Source organism: Rhamphochromis longiceps, linkage group LG17 (genome assembly GCF_057381845.1).
Source record: "Rhamphochromis longiceps isolate RC_006_pf linkage group LG17, R_longiceps_female_GT1.1, whole genome shotgun sequence".
NCBI lineage: Eukaryota > Metazoa > Chordata > Actinopteri > Cichliformes > Cichlidae > Rhamphochromis > Rhamphochromis longiceps.
The window spans coordinates 29,125,394-29,143,261 of NC_140573.1; the positions used below are offsets into that span (position 1 = coordinate 29,125,394).

At 41.2% G+C, this 17,868-nt stretch overlaps 1 protein-coding gene across 4 annotated transcripts in view; it reads left to right on the plus strand.

Annotated features, from left to right (window-relative positions):
* anks1b (ankyrin repeat and sterile alpha motif domain containing 1B) overlaps positions 1 to 17,199 on the plus strand; it is a 278,973-nt gene extending 261,774 nt beyond the window's left edge. For 2 of the 4 annotated variants that reach the window (XM_085387686.1, XM_085387688.1), the window contains 6 exons: positions 3,769 to 3,840; positions 5,505 to 5,591; positions 7,227 to 7,364; positions 7,456 to 7,623; positions 14,492 to 14,583; positions 15,823 to 17,199. In XM_085387686.1, the coding sequence (XP_085243812.1) occupies positions 3,769 to 3,840; positions 5,505 to 5,591; positions 7,227 to 7,364; positions 7,456 to 7,623; positions 14,492 to 14,583; positions 15,823 to 15,871 (606 nt within the window). In that variant the 3' untranslated portion in view covers positions 15,872 to 17,199. Of the gene's footprint in view, positions 1 to 3,768; positions 3,841 to 5,504; positions 5,592 to 7,226; positions 7,365 to 7,455; positions 7,624 to 10,703; positions 10,827 to 14,491; positions 14,584 to 15,822 lie in introns of all 4 variants that reach the window. The other 2 variants (XM_085387689.1, XM_085387687.1) reach the window with 2 other exon arrangements.
* Positions 17,200 to 17,868: the final 669 nt, after the last annotated feature.

Sequence of the window (17,868 nt, forward strand, 5' to 3'; positions counted from 1 at the left end):
AAACCCTGCAGACATTTTGACATTATTACCAAACATGCAACATCATTAACAGCCAATATTATCTCAGCACAGACTGCCTACTCTTTCTTATTAATGAAAAAAAAAACGTTGAAGATAGGAAAATACAAAATATCTTTGAGTAATACTCAGGGCTCAGACACGAATATTTTGTGATGTCGCTCTTTCATATGGGTCAAGCTGGTGAGCTAAACCTGCTCATGTTGCTTTGTATTTAGTAGGAAAATGGGAAGCAGTGATTTACTGAAACATTTGGAAACACAAATGGGAACTCAGTATATAAGGCAAATAAAGTCTGTACAATTCTAACAACCTTCAAAGTCAATATTTGGTGTGACCACCTTTATGCTTCACAGCTTTCTTGTATGTCTATAATAGTCTCCAGGAAAAGTTCTCCAGGCTTGTTGAAGGACATTCAAAGCTTCTCTTGTTTGGCTGTAAACACTCACTGGTTTGGCTCGATCGTGACACATCCCTCCATAAGACCTGTTGCCAGTGATTTTCAGTTCAGTTCTTGTGTCATTTGGGATACCTCAGCCCTTACTCCTCGTTTCTCATTTCTTAAGAACTTGACTTTCAGGTACTATTCATCTGAGTTTTTAGGCGTGACACTTCTTCTTTTGTCCTCTACTTGATTAGTTTTCTCAAATTCTTAAGAGCACGATGGCACTGTGTTGAGATACAAGTTTTCTGCTTGTAGCTCTTTGAAAATCACCTTGTTGGTGCAAAATACTTTTTCTTTTCTTTCAAACAGTGTTTGAAAAATCCTTGACATTTACACAGATTCAGTTAAAAAAAGAAGAACAAATAATTTGTTTGTGACAGGCTTCTATCAACGAAAGATAAAGACAGGAAATAATCCATTTTAAATGCTAAGTTGTCTGTTATGTGTAGACAGCACTGACTCATTCCTTGCATTGGGTGCGTATTTTGTGCTTGAATCATTCAAAGGTCAGTATTAAGTGGATTAATTGGAGATTAATTATATGAATTAGAGGAGTGGGACTATGCCTCTGAACACTTCCAGTTCTTATCTATATATGACATCCTCAGTTCTACAAGCAGTTTGTTCTCATTTTCAATCCCTTCACTTCTTCACTTCCCATTAGTACATGGGGATCTGCCAGGCCCAAAAGTCGCTGCCGGTCCCCTCCGAGGCCTTCCCCAAACCGCAGCTCAGTTCATGTTTAAGCCATTCGACTTTATCCACTAAAAAACGCTGTCAAACCTCTAAAATGAGGATGTGGGCCCCTCTAATGAAACATTCCTCTGAAAATGGTCAGGGGTTAGCGCTGGACTGTGAAATCCAACAAATGCGCAAAGAAAAGCTTTGATAGACGATTAGAAAAGCTGGAGAACTCTGTTCCTCAAGACCACTTTAAAAGAAATTGCAAGAAGAATCTGGCTCCTTGGAAGCAAAATATAAAGAAATAGGGGGGTGGCTCAAGATTGTTGGACAGTACTGTCATTCAGAGTTTTCTCGACCTTTTCCTCCAACACCAACATGAAGTTTACATTTGTTGGTGACAATCCCAGCAGGCTTAGAGGTCCACTGTCCACTTAGCATGTAATGAAAACTATCAACCTATGCAGAATAACAATATATTAACATATGCTAAACATTAAAAATGTCCTTCTGTTCATCGTTGCATGCGGATGTTACAGTTACCCAGATACAGACTTACAAAGCTAGTAGCATGGCTGTAGAGTCTTAGCCTTGTTATGATGCCTTGAATTTTATTTGAAACTAATAAAAACCAAAAATTACTGCCAGCGACATGGTATAGGAGACAGCAGCTGATCTTGTGTGCAACTATAATGCAATTTCTCAGATAACTGCCAGCAAGCCAGCCATAACAGCGATTTAACGTTGTTAGCTTGAGTCAAGACGAAGTATTAACATGCCCAGACGACCTCTTTCTGATCTGCCAAGGACTAGACTATGAAAATATGACTGAGTCAGTGTCTGTGCTGCGAAAAAGCAACTCATCATGCAAAGCAATTGGCCCAGAATGATGTTTCGTGACTTTAAGCAAATATATTGTCCATCAGATTCAAGACAAATCGCGTGTGGTCCTTGACTTTCGAGTCATTTATTGTAGAGTTAAATAGATGAGATAAATGAAGCTGTAAATATTTCTCTCCTAATTCACTAAAAGCCTGCTTAAGGTCCCACTTTGGGGAATAAATCCCCGTCAAGAAGCTGGTCAGTCATTGTGAGGCAGTGAATGTCACGCCCATTAAGTGCTCTAATGCCAACATAAACATTGTCCCTGTAAAACACCGTCCCCATTAGTAGCTTCTTTATTAAATCTGATACTACGTGTGCAAAATTACTAACTGCATCCAGACAGAAGGATCTACCAGACAGCAATGTTAATGTACCTCAGGGAGCCACTCAAGGTTGATGTAATCACTGCTGTGTGCCTTTAATGAAACCCCATATGAGCCATGTAGGAAGCCATCCACTCAGTGCCTTCTGTATTGTTTATGCTGTTTACATCCAGGCTGAGCTGGTTGACAGTCAAGACCTGGCCAGCTGCTAAACTAGACACACATAGCAATGGTTAGAGGTAGAGATGCACAGATTCCAATTTCTTTGGTCGATACCGATTTCTGCCAATTCGCTTGAGCCCCTCGTGACCCTAATTTTGCTTATCCTGAGAATGCATGAATGGGATGGGATTTTTGTTCTAAGAACTAAAACTAAGTCAACTTATCTTTAGTGGAAAATATAATTTTTATAATGTTCCCCCAAACTGCAATAGGTTCCAGATCTAATCTCATTTGCAAAACTGAAAATGAAGTGCTCTGCTACTGGAAAAGGGTAGAACTAGCTTTTTATCAGCAAAAAAAAAAAAAAAAGGATCTGCAGATAAACTGTATATGCAAGCTTGACTAGCCACTGGGACATCAGACACTGGTTTTATTACTGTCCTCTTGGGAAGCCATATCTTGGCATTTTAAAACTAGATACAACAGCTGAGGGGTGGACTTGACTGAGCTATGTAGAGACATTGCACACTTCTCACAAGAAAAGTTTAAAAGAAATCTACATGATGTTAATTAAATAAAACTTTGATTATTTGATTATGACTAAGCTGATTGGGAAAGCCTTTACTGAGGTCATGGATCAGGAGAGACACCAGTTGCCCCAGGCTAGCTATCATTAAGAATGCAGGTTTAAGGAACTATGTATCAGTTTCGATTTTCAGACCCAGATGCTCTGTCTTTGATATACAGTCTACAAATACATTGATGAAGCAGGTGTCTTAACTTACGATGTGATTAGAGAGGGCTGCTGTTGGAGGTTGTGGTATCCTCTTCAGCAGAGATCAGTGTAGCGTTCAGCTACGGCACTGCTTGCTGATCATTTGGCAGGTTGGCTCAAGCCATTTTATCATAATCAAGCCATAGAGCAGGGTCACCGCTGCAAGCAGCTGAGGCAGTAAAACAGCTGTCACCAGTCCCGACCTACACAGGAGCAGTAATGGTAGAAACAGCAATGTCCTACTGAGCAGCACTGATGGCAGCAGGATGGTCTGTTCATTCTTTGAGAGGATGGCTCTGACTAATTCATCAGTCACCATCAGAATGGCGAAGAAATTTGACAGCAGATGACTCTTCCTGCTGCTAGACTTCGTCTCTATCATTTCCGTTTGAGTTATTGGAAATTTAAAAGCAGTCACAAAGTTGATGCAAAAGTTCACGTATTTACCTAGCATCGTGTTGTTTGTGTGTTTCCAACAGTACTTGGGCTCAATGTTGGTGAAGGAGCTGAGGGGGACGGAGTCCACACAAGATGCCTGCGCCAAGATGAGGGTAAAGCTCAATCTAACTTTATTTCTGGTACTGGAACCTCAAGTCAACATCTGGATAATTTTGATTTATTAAAACTCACTCGACCAAATTTAGCCTTGATAGCTAGGGATCGGCCTGCCAGGGCCTCTGCTCCTGGCTGCCGCCCGACGCACATTGCACCTAACCCCTGACCCCTACTGCGCCTCCTGTGGGTGGTGGGCCTACAATAACATGGGCCCATGTCCCTTTTTTGGGCTGTGCCCTACCGGGCCCCATAGACTAAGGCCCCAAACTAACTAAGTCAAATTTAAGTAAAATTATTACCAAGCTATGCTTACTAGCTTATACTATAGCAGCTAGCATGAGAGCAGGCTTACTAAACCTTTAAATCTGGGACACAGTCTGAATGCCCTCACGCTCTCACTTGAACTTAAACTTAAAATATCATAGCGGTGGATTAAGTGTGTTGAGGGATTTATTTTTAATATCCTTGCCTGGGTTGCTTGATACCTCACAATCCCCCTTTTACCTCTAATCACCTTATCTCTTCCTCACGCCTTGTGTCATTCTGCTGCTCCCTCTTTTTTTCATTCCTCCTTTCCTTTGTTTCTTACTGACAAAGAGAAAGAGGAATGTGCCCTACTATCCATGTCTTTTCATCCTGCTCATTCTTTCCATATTTTACTCTTAACGCTGACTCTCTCACTCCTCCGGCCCCCGGCTGCTGCGGTGTAAAGAAGAAATTTAATATTCGTATGCAAAGCTCTCGGTTCCTCTTCTCTCTTTTCTTACTTTCTATATTTACAGTATGCCACCATCATCAGAGGGAAATTTTTCTTCTGCTTCTCATTTTCCTCAGTTTTACCAACCTTTTCCTGCACACTGTGGTTGTAATTAGGTGCAAAGAGATGCACGTCATATTAACCCCAGCTTTTGTAACATCGCTAACGTACCACTCTTTCATCCTTCCCTCCACGGTTGAGGTAGTTTTGGATGTTTAAGATCCAACTTCACTTCTCGGCTCGGATTTACTGCCAGCGAACTGCCTTTGTCAGTTTTTCAACACTACCTGATAGTGACAGGGTCGAACTGTAGCAGCAACATGCTGCAGGAAGGGAGCAAAGAACAGAACAAAGACAAACAGATATGGGATAGCAGCTCGCGTGTTCGACAAGGGAGGAGAAAGAAAGGACGGGCTGTGATAGGAATATGGATGCTGAGGAGGAGGAGATGACAAGCGATGAAGAACACAAAGTTGTTCAGAGAAGGAAGCTTTGAATATATTAAACCTTTTGTCAGGTAGAATGACAGCTGGGAGGGTAACGCTGACATCGCTGTAAATCACACAATTCTTCACAGCACCTCTCGGCATAATGAGTTCAGTATAGGTATGTAATTACAAGGAGTGAGGAGAGATATACTGTCAGAGCCCGATATGACCTAAAAGTTAATAGACTTATTGAATTGAATCGCTGCAGTGACTTGAGTGTAGAAAGGTAGTTTCTTATTTTATTTTTCATAACCTTTGAGAATGGTGCGACTAAAGTTTGGCAATCAAAGCAGAACAGAAATCCTCATTAAATACGCCAAGTTAAATTGTCAAGTTTACTTTCACGAGCTGCCTCCAAAGTCACTGCTGTTTTTTTTCCTCTTTTTTTGTCTCTACCTTCTCATTTTTGCACAAGAAGTCGACAGAACAGATGAAGAAAGTGCCGACCATCGTGCTGTCCGTGTCCTACAAAGGAGTGAAGTTCATCGACGCCACAAATAAGGTACAGCAATGCGCACGGCTCGCTTCCTGTGAGGCCCGGTGTAAATGACACACCGAGTGTAAAGCCCGCACAGCATTGCAGTGCTCGTGTCTGCTCTGTGCTGCTGCAGCCTCGCTGATTTACAACGGTATGTACACAGAGCACAAACAAGCAATAATCAGGATGAAAAGGGATGAGCTGAAAGTCTAGAACAGAATGGAAATATTTGAGTTTCATGTGCACATATATAAGAAAAGAATCGGGTACATATTCGGATTCTTGTTTGAATTGCACTAAAACAGAGTATGCTCAAGTAGGTCATCCACACTGAAATATACAGAGACAGTTTTAGATATTAAAGTTACCCAACAGTGATGAGAAGGAGACCAGCTGGTGATTCTTACCAGAAAATTAATTAATTAAAAAAAAAAAAATCCCAAGTAAATCTGTATTTGGCAATTCAATTCTCCAATTAGTCACACAGACATGCTTGTGCCTTCTCTCGGTCCTGCGTTGTTATAGAACACAGAAGGAGATGAAATGTGCAGCAGCTCCCTCTACAACGGCACGCCACAACTCATTTTGCGTTAGGCTAGTGTAGGGTTTCCTCCACGCCCTGGAAACTAAAATGGGCTGCGTGAAGACGTCCGCTGCTACGTATATCTGCGATTGTCTCCAACACAATATAAAGATAATTAAATGTGCAATTATTTGTGGAGGGAAATTACACAGACTTTGGAAAAATGATTATGCGTCTTCCTGTTGACACCATTATAGCGCTTAATGTATAAAAAGCATCCTCAAAACATCTTTTAAAATGTAATAATAAAACTATCTGTGCAGCCGTCCTCGTGGCTTTTCACTAATGTACTAAACCGCGAACGACAGATGGAAAGAAACAGTATTAAGTACAAAATCCATTAGGAAGATCAAATATAGTAAGTCATTATTAGTCCTCTGTGGTTACCTGCTGTGTGGGTGCACCCAAAACAACAACTACAAGGAGAGGATTCCTCTCTTAGCTTAAACCAAGTAATCAATATGCCTATTTATATATAATCAGTGCAGAGAGACAGCTCTGTCCTGTATGACTAACCTGGCATTTCACTGGTTGAATGTTATGCAACTTCTTTTTGATTTCTCTCAGGTGGAATCATCTGCATTGCACCGTTTTTTTAAATCTCTACAATATGTTGTTTTAATGTTTTCATTTTCATGCCCTTAAAAAAAATCCACTTCTTCTAGATCAAAGTTTAATGCATTTTCAGCATATTTTCTTATAATAGCTCAAAGCAACTTCTAACTTAAATGTAATGTTTACTGATGTTGGCCCCCGCTAAAACTTCTCTTTGGGCTTTGATGTTTTTTTAATTCACAGCGCTGAGATGTGCTTTAATTAACGCAACACAAAGTCTGAGCGTTCTCCAGTGACATTACCAGAGGACAAATTCCAACTTAGTGACTCCAGAAACGTCTCAAACTGAAAAGTGTGCTACAGTGATTATGAGTTTGAGATGAATAATAAATCAGATTTGTTTTTCTGTGAAGTGGCTCAATGGAGATAATCTACGATCTCTCTGTGCACTTCTTTATCGTTCTGCTTCTGTGTTTTCTCTTTTTGTTTCCTCCTCTCCGTCTTTCGCTCTCTCTCTGTAGAACATCATAGCGGAGCATGAGATTCGTAACATCTCGTGTGCAGCTCAGGATCCAGAGGATCTGTCCACATTTGCCTACATCACCAAAGACCTCAAGTCCAGTCACCACTACTGCCATGTCTTCACTGCTTTTGATGTGGTCAGTATTGACACTCTGCTGTGCTCACAGGTGAACATCAGACTCACTGTCCAAGATCACATTAACCTATTTGATTTTGCCTTTATATCAGAACCTGGCCTACGAGATCATCCTGACGCTTGGACAGGCCTTCGAGGTGGCCTACCAGCTAGCCCTACAGGCTAGGAAGAGTGGCCACGGATCATCCACACTGCCCGAAAGCTTCGACAGCAAACCCAGCAAACCTGTCCCTAAGCCACGCATCAACATCCGCAAGTCTGTAAGTAACGCAGCTGCACAGCTGCACTACTGTTCAAAGAAAAAAATCCATCCCTGTCAAGTTCCACAATAGTGAGGCCACATGTTCCAGATGGTCTGGATTGGATTGCTTTGGTCTAAAGTGAAAAAGCTTCAAATTTTTTGAATTTTATTCCAATAAAGCACTCCTATTTTCACTGGACTCTGTCCATAATACCCTACCAGTATCATCCTCACTCATTTACATTATTTCTAAACATCTGAGATTGGTTTTCTAGCTCTATCTGCTCATGTTCTTTGCTTGCGTGCGCCTTGGCCCAGCGGACTAAGCGGCAGAGGTGTAGGTGGATATTTAATCTGTTAAGCGTTCACTCAGTCTTACTGTCCCTGCAGTCTCTTACACACTTGGCTGATTGATGATGCGTGTTTGCATAAAGCTCCAGGGAGGCTTGCCCGCTCTCCCTCTGGGGGGGTGTGTGTGTGTGTGTGTGTGTGTGGGGGGGGGTTCTGTGTAAAAGAAGATAAAGAATTCTCATGTGGAGGACTGCATTATAGGGAAGAGCTTTTCGCTCATGTGCAGTAATCTGCTTAAGGTAGGGCTGGGTATTATAAGAAATAAATACAAATGCTGATATACAAATGCTTTGATGGTTTAAATGATAAGCTGAGGAGCTTCACTTAAGCTGCATCAGTGCATACAGAGCAAAAGAGGAAAAAACCTAGTCTTCTCTCAAACCTGCAGGAAAGCACTTGAATGTAACCGTAATGGATTTAGAGAACGATGATGGTTAAGCAGAGCAAAGTGCTCCATTTTTGCCCTTATTTCTGCTCGCAGATATCATTCAGAACTGTGAACTTGTTCCGTTTCCTCCTTTAGCCTGACATTCCCTGAAGTGTAATAGATATCCTCGTTGGTGGCTGTATAGTAGCTTGACAATGGCTTTACTCCAGCTTGTAGCATCGATGGGCTAAAAGATAGCCCTTCAATAGTGCTTATTGAACAGATCGTTCTGCAAACGAAAACTGTTTCATGTCTTGTGTCAACTCGATAATCGGGATGAGTCCAACGTCTGAGCCCAGGCAAAAGCTACAATGACGGATGGTCATATTAAAAGTGTCCAAGGTTTCAAATATTACAGTTATAGTGTTCCAAAAGCTCAGGCTGCAGATGCACCAATGGCTCAATTTCAGAGTGTTTTTCTGTTCTTGGATGTACTCTTGTACTCTTATATGACACCAAAGCGAGGATATTATCTCATGCACCCACCCACTGGTCAAACCTCCCGTTTGCAAACGGCAAAGAGAAGAAATTTTAAAGGGATTGTGGCTTTAAAAAGGAGAGGAAGTAAAATGGCCTGTTTTAGGCAGGTGGTGAACTAAGAGTCTGCAGCAGTTACTTTGGACACATTCATTCAAAGCCTCTCGAGTTGAGTCCAAGGCTTAAAATCTGAAGCTGAAATGAGCTTAATAGGTCTCAGACAAGTCAAAATTTATCAGTCATGCTTCTAGTGGACTCTATATGCCCCTAACAGTTATGCAACTTATATTGATACATATAAATTATGGTAATCAATACCCAGCCCTCGCTGTTTAACAGCTTCTTTCCCAAATGGTATCATAAAAGCATGTGTCATGCCTCCATCAAATACGGCGTCACAAAGTCTATCAATAAACCTGCAGCCCTTCCATAAACCCCACAACAGACAATTAAAATAGTCACCCTAACCCACTCTGCACTCACTACCCTCCTCCACTGACAAACACCAGCTCAGGCTCAGCAGCACACATGTGAGTCCAAAAGGCCTGGTACAGAGTTATAGTTGCTGCTGTAACGGTGTGCTTGGACCAAATTTACATACTGTGAGTCATGAAAAAAAAAGGTGATTGAGTGGAACAGCAGTTTCATAGGACTGCTCTCGCTTTCTAAAGTTAGTGTGAGATGTGAGATGGTGAGGAAAGATGGGAAAGGAGAGTGCCTACAGAGATGATGGATGATGGCATGTGTACACACAATCTGCTTAGTCGGCAACCATTACATTAACCATTAATTGTCTTTTTTCCTGCCTGCTTCATGTATATGTATGTGTGTGTGATGTAGTTAATGGCTTGTGGTGTGCAGCAGGGCAAAGATACTGCAGGATTCATTTAATATTCCTGCCACCCGCCAGCAATGATCTCCATCCTCCAGCACCTCTAAACCCATGTCCTTTAAAATACAGTAGCTTTGTTTCTCTGTGCACCAGTAACAGTTTCTCCACAACCTCCCATTGTCATATTTCCCCTGTGAGCATATCAGCTTGCAAATCCCCCCCAACTTCCACTTAACTTACAAAGGTGAACTTTGAACTAACGAAGACTGGTATGTTACTGTAATCTGTAATGTGACACTTGTAAAGCAACAGATTTCATTTTAGATGGTCTACAATAGGCCTGGGCCGTATCAGATTATAACAGCTGTTTAGAAGTCCTTATGGAAGATGGAGACTATGAGTGTAGAAAAATGCCTCCGCCCCATATACTGTATATTAAAGATGGACATAGCAGTCGTGGTTTCACTAATTGGTTAGCAAAATCGGGCTTTTAAGTGTTTTCGCTGTTGCTATATTTTTTGTTACTTAACCAGACAAATCTAACTGACAAACTGAGAGACTAGGAAACCCTTACCCTTTAACAACCTTTAAAACAACTGGAAACCCGTCATGAACCTGGGGAAAATTGTCTAAATCCATTTGAATAAACTGAGCCTGAGTGTTAGAGACACTTTTTTTTCAGAGCTTTTTTTGTACAGTTGCTGTGGCATATTCATACTAGTGGGAGTGTTGTTGCCATGCAGGAGTTGCTATATAAGTGTGGCGTAACATTGCCTTCTCCAGTTTGAGTTTTGCTGTGTTGTGGTAATGCTGCTGTTCCCCGCTGTTTCCAGGGCAATGAATTTGCTGCCATGTTGTTGCCATGGTTTTTTTGCTCTTGGTTTTAGACCGCTGTTGCCTTTTTTCTGTTGCCATGTAGCTGCTCTGTCCTGGCTGTGGTTTTTGCCTTGCTGCTTTGTTGCTTTTGGAGCAGGCCGACTTTGACTTGTGTATGACCTCTGCCTCCCTGTAGGTCATCATGCCCCCCTCCAGCCGCTGGTCACTGGGCCACATTTACACCCCTCACCGGCCTCCTCTTCACCCTCCTCTTCCTCCCTCTCGACTCTTCCATCTTCCTCACAAAGCTCAGTCACAGGTCCTCCACGCTTTTCCTTCTCTTATCCTTTGTTTTCACATAATTTTTCATTTATTCAAGGAGAAGGCGCCATCTGTAAGTGCTTCCATTTTAATTCTGTTGCTTTTACTCAACTGACTCTGCATCCTTGTGTGTCCTCTTTGCTGTGTGTGTTTCTTCATTTACTACCCCATGGCTCCATATCACTTTTAGTAGCGCTGGTATTAAAAAGACAGCCAATCTTGCAGAGCCAATCCATTTCATAAGTGCTTCAGTTTTTACGTGTCTGTCTGTACCAATTCAGCCTCTGGATGGAGATGCACCGCCTCCTTCTTTGTGGTATATTTGAGATGGTAAATTAATATAAATAAAGCGCTTTGATCAATAAACAGAGTTGAGTGGTTGGACGTATAAACCAGCTAACAGTAATTGGACCGAGCTGAAGGATGAGGGATTTTTTTTGGTCTTTTTTAAATTTTGTTAAATTATGCTAATTAAAGGGTCTGGCTCTTGAGAATTCGACTCAGTCAATAATTATCTCGTGAATTCCTTCCTTTCTTTTTTTGTGTTTAATAAATTCTTAGAGTTGCCAAAGATTCTCATCATTAGTGACCTTGTATGTCCTAGCTTGCCAGCTACGACAAGTGTTGTCAGCCTTTCAGTGGCACATGCTGCAGGTTGTGTGGCCTAAATACTGAATTACATAAATTTTCCCCATTTACTTGCTCTTTCATGGCTCAGTCATACTACAGTGAAAATAGGACCGCAACCTCTTTCCGATTTGGAAAAAACTGGTGGTTGCCCAAAGACTACGTTGATTTATAGTTATATAGTATATTATATATTATATTGAGTGTGTTGAACGTGCAACACACTCAAATTCTGGGCAACCAATTTCAATCACATGGTGATTGCTTGGGTCAACTGGCAGAAGGCAACCTGTCTCCACACCATCGCAGTATGACTCAGATTGACTGCAGTCACCCTCAGATAGACTAGCAGCAGTCTGCAAATAATTTCCATCTAATTTATAAATGGAGACAGATTTCCAGCATATTGTAATCACCCTGAGTCAGTCTTCACCGACAAGTGCAACTCAGCAGGAAAGCATCGCAATAGGGGACTTGATTCAACTGGTTATTTTCTGTTTATATTCCTATATAAAAGTAAGGTTTTAGACTGCCTATAGCATTTTGCAGTTACATTTCCGTTCTGCAGAAACTATATCACTATGTGGGAATGAATTTCTGTTTTAAATTTATGAGGGTCTGGCAGGACTTAGAATTTTATGTGAATTTCTGTGTATATAGATGGCAACAGATTTGCGTTTTTTACTGATTTGTTACAGTTGAACAACTTGACTCCATTCAATTGGAGCAAATTGGTCTTCTTGCCAATTTATCACATGTCAAATTTACTTTGAAGATTGTTCTTTGAAGCAACTAAGGCAATAGGGCTGGAAGTTCACAATAATTGTGGTCGTCCTGCAGTCTCCAACTATGGTTTTCCCTAGTTTGATTGTAACATTAGAGGCTGTACTTCATTTAGATCAAGGCTGTGAAACATAAGTCCCGGGGGCCAGAATCGGTCTGGCAAAGACTCCAGTCTGCCTCACTGGATAGCTTTGGAAAATGATAACAAGGGACAAATTTTGGACTTTTAACTGCATTTTTCCTTTATAAAGATCCCCATGGGTCCCTCCATACTCATACACCAATGTAATTAGGTAATAAAGAATTAAATGGGAGAAAAGTTTCTGGGTTTTCAACATCTACAGAAATGTGTTATTTGTTTTTTTACAGCATAAATCTGCAGTTTACAGATTTATTCCTTCCAGTTTAAGCCTGAAGAGTGCTGACAGATTCTTTCATTTAATTTCATGTGGAAAAACTGATGTCTACTGTTGTACTTATATTACCGGTAAGATCTCTCAGGGATTGAATGTGTAGTTAAAACTTCACAAGTCATTTTCATGCGAATCATCAAATCAAACGCTGGACTCAGAGTGGCCTGCTGGAGCATTTTAAGACACTGCCTACCCTTTATAACAAATGCTTAAAAATGAGCTAAATGCTTAAACACACTTAAAACCACGTAGGTTCAGTACTTCCAGAACTAAATGCTTGCACTGAACTTTTATATTTCGAGTGCTTTCACTTCTGGCCCAACCTCACACTCGCCCAGAAACATCTTCATCTATCACACAAAGCATATGATTTTTATAAAGGGTCATTAAAGAACGACTGCCATTCCACAGAGTATGTAGTGCGCCAAGAAATTATTCAAAAGTTCAATAGACCCACACTACAAAGAGCATGTTTTACATCGGTTTGGACCACTGACTTCGGAGCCAAATCAAACATTGGACGCCCCGGTAGCATCACTTGAAGTTTCTCTTCCCACCCCTTCCTTGGGAAAAATTCATTTTGAAGGCAGACGATTCATTCAGCGTCTTCATGTGTGGTTGATGAATTTGATACTGGTGATGCTCTTCACTGAGCGTGATGTGTTGTGATGCCGCGAGATCGAAAGTGTGTCTGTGTTTGCCTTAATCCTATAACCCCAAAACAGGATTATATGGTCTTGCTCTGGCTGTGTGTGTGTGTGTGTGTGTGTGTGTGTGTGTGTGTGTAAAGAAGAGGATAGAGAACCATATTAAAATTACAGTTAGTTTCAGTACTGTTGCTGTAGCAGTGTGTTAAGAGAAGATAACAGAACCATGGCTCTGTCAGTGCACCGCAGAGTTAATCCAGTTTCCTCCAACAACACTACGACACCTTTCAAAGCTGATCTTTTTTGGCTTTATTATAAAATGTTAACACTACATGGAGATGCAGTTAATAATTTGCTCATATATGTTTGCAATTCAAGTTTACAAACACGCGTATTCCTGTACCGAGTCAACTTTACCGCCGCTGCCATCCCCCAAAACCATCTGAAAACAAACCAACAGACTGGAGGAAAGCCACCCTCGGCAATACGCCTCTTGATTGTTGCCTTGGGGTTATTTTTGAAAGCGCTCTAGATTGTTTGGTTTGTTTCTCAGCCACCACGATGGCTTTGCAGTTACAGACAGCATCTCTGTTAAAAGTCTTCGAAGCTGCAGGAAGTGGCTCAGGAGGTAGAACAAGTTGTCTGCTCAACGGAAGGTTTGTGGTTCGATCCCTGGAAGTGCCAAAGCATCCTTGGGTAAGCCAAGGCCAAAGTGCTTGTGAATGAAGAAGGTTGTATAGCATTTTAGAGTGGGACAGGACTATATAAGAACTAGTTCATTTACCATTTGTACAGCTTATAGGTGATGCACTGCCTCAGTGTGAACACAGACATGACATTTATTCATATTAAAAAAAAAAAGTGTATATTCTCAGTTCTGCTTTCTCATCTGTAATATTTTCTCCCGCCACCTCATTTCTCTGTAAGCAGCCGATCCTCCACCTCCATCTCATTCATTCTACTGTATCACTCTGATGTCACCGACTATCAGCATGAAATAATATCTGAAAATTGCACCTCAAGTGGATTTTTTTAAAACTACAACACAGACTTTTGCATTGTTTGGTTTGAAATCATTCAACACAGCGATACTATATAATAAATTGGCCGTTTGTCCTGCTTCTCCCCCTCTTGTTTTTTTTCTAACTCTGCTTCTCCCCGTCCTCCTCCTCCTCCGACTCTCTCTGTGTCAGATGGAGCAGCCATCCATGGATCAGAAGGGCCATGCCAACGTGCCGTGGATTGTGGAGCCAGGTCAGGAGGCCAAAAGAGGAGTCAACACCAAGTACGAGACCACTATTTTCTAACATACACCCGCCTTGTCCAATCCTGTGTGTGTGTGCCTTTCAGAGGTTGCCCTGTACCGGGGCCCCGCCCCGGAGTTGGGCACGAGCGACGCACGCCGCCGCGCCACCTCACCGGCTGAAAAAAAAAAAAAAAAAAAAATTAAATTAAAAAAACATCTCGCCCCGCCCCCGATAGCCGAGCCTGTCCACTGCATGATGACGTTTGGCGCTGCGTTGTCTCTCTCTTCTTTCTCCTTGTCTCTTCTCTCTTTTATTTCTGCTCTCCCCCCCTCTCTTTGGCCTGGGCCACATCCTCCTGCCTGCAGGGCTGGCGCATGACCTTTGAACCCAGGGCTGTGGTGCACTTCTGTCTCCACCTGTAGGGGGAATGGTCAGCTCTGTTTTTCCACTTCATGTTTGTCGGTCAGTCAGCAGTCAACCACTCGGTTATTCTGCTTCCAGTTTCTTGTTTTTTTTGTTTCTTTTTCTTCCTGTTTATGGGTGCAACCATTTGGCTTCGTCTCTCTCCTCCTTTTCTCCTCCAACTGCCTCCATCCCTCACTTTACTATTCATTTTAGCCCTTTTGTCCAACTGCCCCTGATAACTTGAACAAGATTTGAAACCAGAGCACTGCTAAGAGGCGAAACAGTGTTTTAGCTGTCTCTGAGCACCGTGTGGGAGCTGACAGTGAGGAGGGATGTTGTCCTAACTTGACAACTGGAGGGAAATTTAGACTTTTTAAACACTTTTTAATCAAAGAGGAGAGCTGAACTTTGGGAGAGGTGATGTAGCACAGTCTAACTTTGACTCAAACTGGTTCATCCAGCAGGCTACTAGAATGTATTTCAACTTTTTGATTCTTTATATCAGATTATTTTTTGGAGATAAACTTGTAAATTTCTTTGACAAACTATATTTTAAACTTGACCTGTGACACAGGAAGATCTAGGTGAACTTTTGCTTTTCTAGCACCTTTTTTCAGCACATGTTTGTGTATATGTTCAGAATTACTTTAATCACGTGGAGTTTTTTTGTTTTTTTGTTTTTACTTTGTTTTCATTTTTTTTTCCCAGCCCATAAACCTTGTTTTATTTGGGGGAATAAATCTTGTATGTAAAAGGTTTAGCATGTGGCTTGTGAAACGCATGGTGGCCATTTTGGATTTGCTGAGCAGGGGGGCCAGTGGAGAGGCGGGGTGTGAGGGCTCTCTCGATAAGTGATGTCATCTCATTTGCAGGGCAATGCCGGATGCTCATGTCTATTACTGTGGAATGCAAAGAATGTAGCCAGCCCTAAACATGGACCTTGTCACACACACAATGCAAAAAGGACTACAAAGGACCCTCTTGTTCACTTTTCAAAAGGACTACAAACATGGATGCTACTCCACAGTGTTTAAAGTTGACTACAAAATTTTAACGTCATTCATCCACGTGTTGCTAGACACGGTAAACATCGGACCAACTAATAATTAAACACACACACACACTGACAGGACTGCATCTTGACAGACGACCGTCTGCTCTGAATGTACACTTATTTGAAAGCAGCCTCAACTTTCTGCAACTCCAGCAGGATCCGTTTTATGCGCCCAACTGGGAGGCATGACCTTCGAACTTTTTGGCAGGTCAGCATCTCCATGGAGACTGTGAGTATGGTTACAGGGCATGTTTAGGTAATAGACGGCGGGCTGACTAAAGGGCATCCCCGGGCATGTGTCAGTGTTGGCATGAGTTCCACGATGTCTGGCTGGCTCTTTTGGTCCTCTTTATTTTATTTCTTTGTTGTTGTTTTTCCTTTAATGTCAGAAAATAATAAAGAGATATATGCACAAGTGTGTAAATGACTAGCTGCAACACGCTCAAGATGCAACGGGTGTCTCATAATGGATGAAGAGCCTATGTGAACAAAGCATCTAGAGTCTAAAAAAAAAAAAAAGTATTCTATTCGTATTGCCTGACATTTTAATGTTTAATATGAGAGTATTATATTACCATGAGGATTATGATTATACTTGTGCAATTCTTGTCTACTGTTGTCTTAATGTTACATTATTTTTCTATGATATGCTGAAATGAAAACCTTGGGCCTGAGAATGATGGCAATCCTTTAACAAAAAAAATAAATAAAATAAAATAAAATCCGAAACTAGGCGATCACACTTGTACACAGAGAGCGAATGTCGCAGGTGGCTAGCTAACTTTTAGGTCAGGTCAACTCTCCATCATTTCTCACGGGGCTCTACTCTTATCTAGCAGATGTACTATTTTAAAAACGCAGTATTACTGTATTATTTGGATGAGAAATCATCCAGTTATAAAGTGTACATAGATATTTTGCCAACTCATTGTTCATACATGTAAAAGAAAAGAATAAAGGATTTGCAGCAAATGGCACTGGAAACATGGTACCAAAATAAAGGTTGGACATTTAAAAAAAAAAGTGGTAGATTGTAGAGACTGTATTTTGAGTGCAAACTAACATGAATTATTTGGTGTCATCACTGCTGACCAACTAATGTACATAGGCTTGGGCTTCCAGCACACTGATTTTTGTAATTTTGGCCATTATTTATATCCTTGTAAATCACATTAAATAAAATATGACTTGTACAACCATATTTATCCATGGAATGAAGTTGTTATTACATCTTTTTTTTTTTCCATTCTCAATCACTGCATAGAAGATCTAATACCAGAGTAAACATAAACATTCCTAGACACACATTATCTGACAATAGTGGCTTATTTTGGTATTGGTTACCACTGTGACTGAGAGCAAAGATGGAGATATTTGAGTAATGTTCCTCTGTTGTAGTGTCTGCAACTTTTCAACCTGAATATTTCAATGAAGCTTTAGCTGCAAATCCTACTCTGTTTGTAGTACTAACCCTTGGTGCAGCTTCTGCAGATGATAAGGATGCATCTCCAAGTATCACAAATCACATTGCACTGATTCTCATTTGCAAAATGTACTTTTACCATCTGGGTCTTGCCCCATTTCTGCACAACAATCACCATCTCAGAACTTACTCGCACATTATAGTGTGTGTAATATTTCACATACCTCAAACTGGACCTGCTGCCCAGCTGTGATGTCAGGGACTTCAAAACTTCACCGCTTTCTACCAAGGAAATTGAGAAAGAGAGGAGAATCATTTGGCTCCTCCAGGCTTCAAAGCATTAAGAATCTCTACAAATCTTCTCTTTGTATTCATTCTTAAAGAGCTCTTCTCTTAGTCTTGCTCAACAATTTGAACACAAATTAACACTCATGGGAAAAG